The sequence below is a fragment of the Nicrophorus vespilloides genome, unplaced genomic scaffold (genome assembly GCF_001412225.1).
Source record: "Nicrophorus vespilloides isolate i.1.1-1 unplaced genomic scaffold, Nicve_v1.0, whole genome shotgun sequence".
In the NCBI taxonomy this organism is placed as follows: Eukaryota; Metazoa; Arthropoda; class Insecta; order Coleoptera; family Silphidae; genus Nicrophorus; species Nicrophorus vespilloides.
This window is the reverse complement of record NW_017096809.1, coordinates 1-3469: the sequence shown is the minus strand read 5'-3', so window position 1 is coordinate 3469 and position 3469 is coordinate 1. Positions and strand designations below refer to the sequence as shown.

The window sequence follows — 3469 nt, the reverse complement described above, 5'->3', positions numbered from 1 at the left end:
AAGATTTTGGTTTTCAATTACCGTGCTACATGACAAGTACTTGTGCAAGTTAATTAATTACTATTGAATAAATGGGGATTAATTACTAACACAACTTTTATTTTTTTTTAATGATTTCTCATTTCCAATGATACTTGACAGATGCTTGCACAAGTTACTTCAACAAGTATTGAGTCAATAAAGATTTTGGTTTTCAATTACCGTGCTACATGACAAGTACTTGTGCAAGTTAATTAATTACTATTGAATAAATGGGTATTAATTACTAACACAAGTTACTTAACAAATATGTGTATGTTTCAATTGGATGCGTTCCCTTCGGCATTGAATCCAATTACTTTTGTTTTGTCTGTTTCTCAGTGTCCTCCGTGTCGAGCGTTCACTCCACAATTGGCCGAAGTGTACAGACTGATCAGGAAACGGGAGCCGGGATTCGAGATCATCTTCATAAGCAGCGACAGGTAAATTGAATGAATCATCGAATGAATGGGTTTGTACCTGGCGCTTCTTCATAAGGAAGCGGCTTTAATAACGGTTGGCGTTTTGCGCGTTCGCTCGAGGGGGGTTGTGGAGGAAAAGAAAAAAAATCGATGCCACCCCCAACCCAACCCCTCTTCACAAGGTGGTGGAAGAGTGAGAGAGAGAGAGACGGAGAGGTTGTGTGTTATTGGATTTCCCTATGCACCCAAACCCATCCCATCCATACGAAGGAATAACTGAACTGGGGTGGCTTCTGCCACTGCTGGAGGAGGGTGTCAAGTGGTGGCGGCGGCGGCGGAGGCGGCTGTATGAAATATTGTTGCGAGGGTTGCGGAGATAAGAGCATCATCGTCCTCTCCACCACCCCTCTCACCCTTAGCAACAACCACGAAAGTCCCCTTCACCACCCCTTTAAGAATACGCCACCCACTCGATTTTTTTTTTATTATTATCCACCGTTTTTTGTTTTGTTTGTAACTTCTTCTCTCTCTCTCCTTCGTCGTATCCTCGTAAATATTATCTTTTAACCCTTTTTTTTCTTTCGCTCTTGACACATTTAACCAAAGAGACTCTCGCTTAATGCAGACATTAAGTGTATTTTTTTTTTGATAAATTTTGTAAAATTGAAATTTTTGATTGAACAATTTTTTCTTATATAAAATTGTTAAAATGTTTCAATTCTTAATTACATCAACTTTGGCTTTGATATTCTACGAAAATAATTAAAAAATATTGATAGTAAATGATGAATTTTGAGAAATCAATAAAATGTGAAAACACTGCTTTTTTAACGTTTTTTCAACGTATTTTTTTTTCTTTCGCTCTTGACACTTTTAACCAAAGAGACTCTCGCTTAATGCAGACATTAAGCGCGTCTCAAAATCTATAAGTTTTAGAATCTGATGATTCAAAAACTATTCGTGAATTTATGTATTTTTTTTTTGATAAAATTTTTAGAATTGAAATTTTTGATTGAACAATTTTTTCTTATATAAAATTGTTAAAATGTTTAAATTCTTAATTACATCAACTTTGGCTATGATATGCTACGAAAACAATTAAAAAATATTGGTAGTAAATGATGAATTTTGAGAAATCAATAAAATGTGAAAACACTGCTTTTTTTAACTTTTTTTCAACTTTCAACGTAATTTTTTTTTCTTTCGCTCTTGACACTTTTAACCAAAGAGACTCTCGCTTAATGCAGACATTAAGCGCGTCTCAAAATCTATAAGTTTTAGAATCTGATGATTCAAAAAATATTCGTGAATTTATGCATTTTTTTTTTGATAAATTTTTGAAATTGAAATTTGCGATTGAACAATTTTTTCTTATATGAAATTGTTAAAATGTTGAAATTATTAATTACATCAACTTTGGCTATGATATGCTATGAAAACAATTACAAAATATTGGTAGTAAATGATGAATTTTGAGAAATCAATAATATGTGAAAACACTGCTTTTTTAACGTTTTTTTCAACTTTCAACGTAATTTTTTTTTTCTTTCGCTCTTGACACTTTTAACCAAAGAGACTCTCGCTTAATGCAGACATTAAACGCAACGATATGCGCGTCTCAAAATCTATAAGTTTTAGAATCTGATTATTCAAAAATATTCGTGAATTTATGTTATTTTTTTTTGATAAATTTTGTAAAATTTAAATTTTTGATTGAACAATTTTTTCTTATATGAAATTGTTAAAATGTTTAAATTCTTAATTACATCAACTTTGGCTATGATATGCTATGAAAATAATTAAAAATATTGGTAGTAAATGCTGAATTTTGAGAAATCAATAAAATGTGAAAACACTGCTTTTTTGAACGTTTTTTTCAACTTTCGAAGTAATTTTTTTTTTCTTTCGCTCTTGACACTTTTAACCAAAGAGACTCGCTTAATGCAGACATTAATCGCAACGATATGCGCGTCTCAAAATCTATAAGTTTTAGAATCTGATGATTCAAAAATATTCGTGAATTTATGTTATTTTTTTTTTTGATAAAATTTTTAAAATTGAAATTTTTGATTGAACAATTTTTTCTTATATAAAATTGTTAAAATGTTTAAATTCTTAATTACATCAACTTTGGCTATGATATGCTATGAAAACAGTTAAAAAAAATTGGTAGTAAATGAAGAATTTGTGAAATATTAAGTTTTTTTTGTTTTGTTTTAATTATTTGTTAAATTTTCTTTACTTCTTCCTTATGTGAGGTGACTACGATCCGCTCCGCTCGAACTTTTCTTTTTTGTTTCTTTTCTTTTGTTTTATCTTCGGATGGCTGCAAGAACAGCACCCTTCTTTTTCGTTCGTTCAAAAACCAGAAACGGAAACTCTCTCCCGGTGGATGAATATAAATAAAGCATTTATTTACGTCGCGTGCCTCTCTGTCTCTTAGAAATCGCAGGGGGCCGTTTTTATGGGGGGAGTCACAGCCACCTCCTCCTCCTTTTTATTATCTAGAATGGAAGGTGAAGGGGCATCAACAATTCCGACAGAAACTATAAAAACCACCTTTTTATCACCTCCGGGGGAAAAAAAAACATGCAGAAGGGAAAGAAATAAAAAAAAAAATGTGGGCGAGGTGTTTTAATTACCGATGATTACGTTATTATATTACGCACATATCACGAGGAGGGGTTGGTGGTAAGTGAGACAGTTTGCGTGCGCGATAAGTGCGGAAAAAGCTAATAAAAACCTTTATCGAAAAAAACCAACCGCAAAGAAAACGGAGCGGGTAAAAATTTTAATTAAGAAATGTCTGGGGGGGGGATGAAAGATTGCGCACATATTTCAGTCAAGCATTTTGTTTTTGTTTAATTGCAAACTATAAACAATGCTCGTAACTTTGCCCATACCAATTGCAAAAAAGAAATGTGACTGTGCTTAATTATTATTTAGAAAATCACTAAAATATGAAGTATTCAATTACAGCCAAACCGATGAAACCACAACAATATACGAATACTCGTTACATTCCCCAA

The 3469-nt window shown here is 32.4% G+C and overlaps 1 protein-coding gene across 1 annotated transcript in view; it reads left to right on the top strand.

Annotated features, from left to right (window-relative positions):
• LOC108558245 (nucleoredoxin-like) overlaps nt 1–461 on the top strand; it is a gene marked incomplete at both ends in the record, with an annotated part of 1909 nt that extends 1448 nt beyond the window's left edge. Inside the window, one exon of the mRNA XM_017915089.1 lies at nt 361–461. Coding sequence (XP_017770578.1) covers nt 361–461 — 101 coding nt within the window. The remainder of the gene's footprint in view (nt 1–360) is intronic.
• Between the last annotated feature and the right edge of the window lie 3008 nt (nt 462–3469).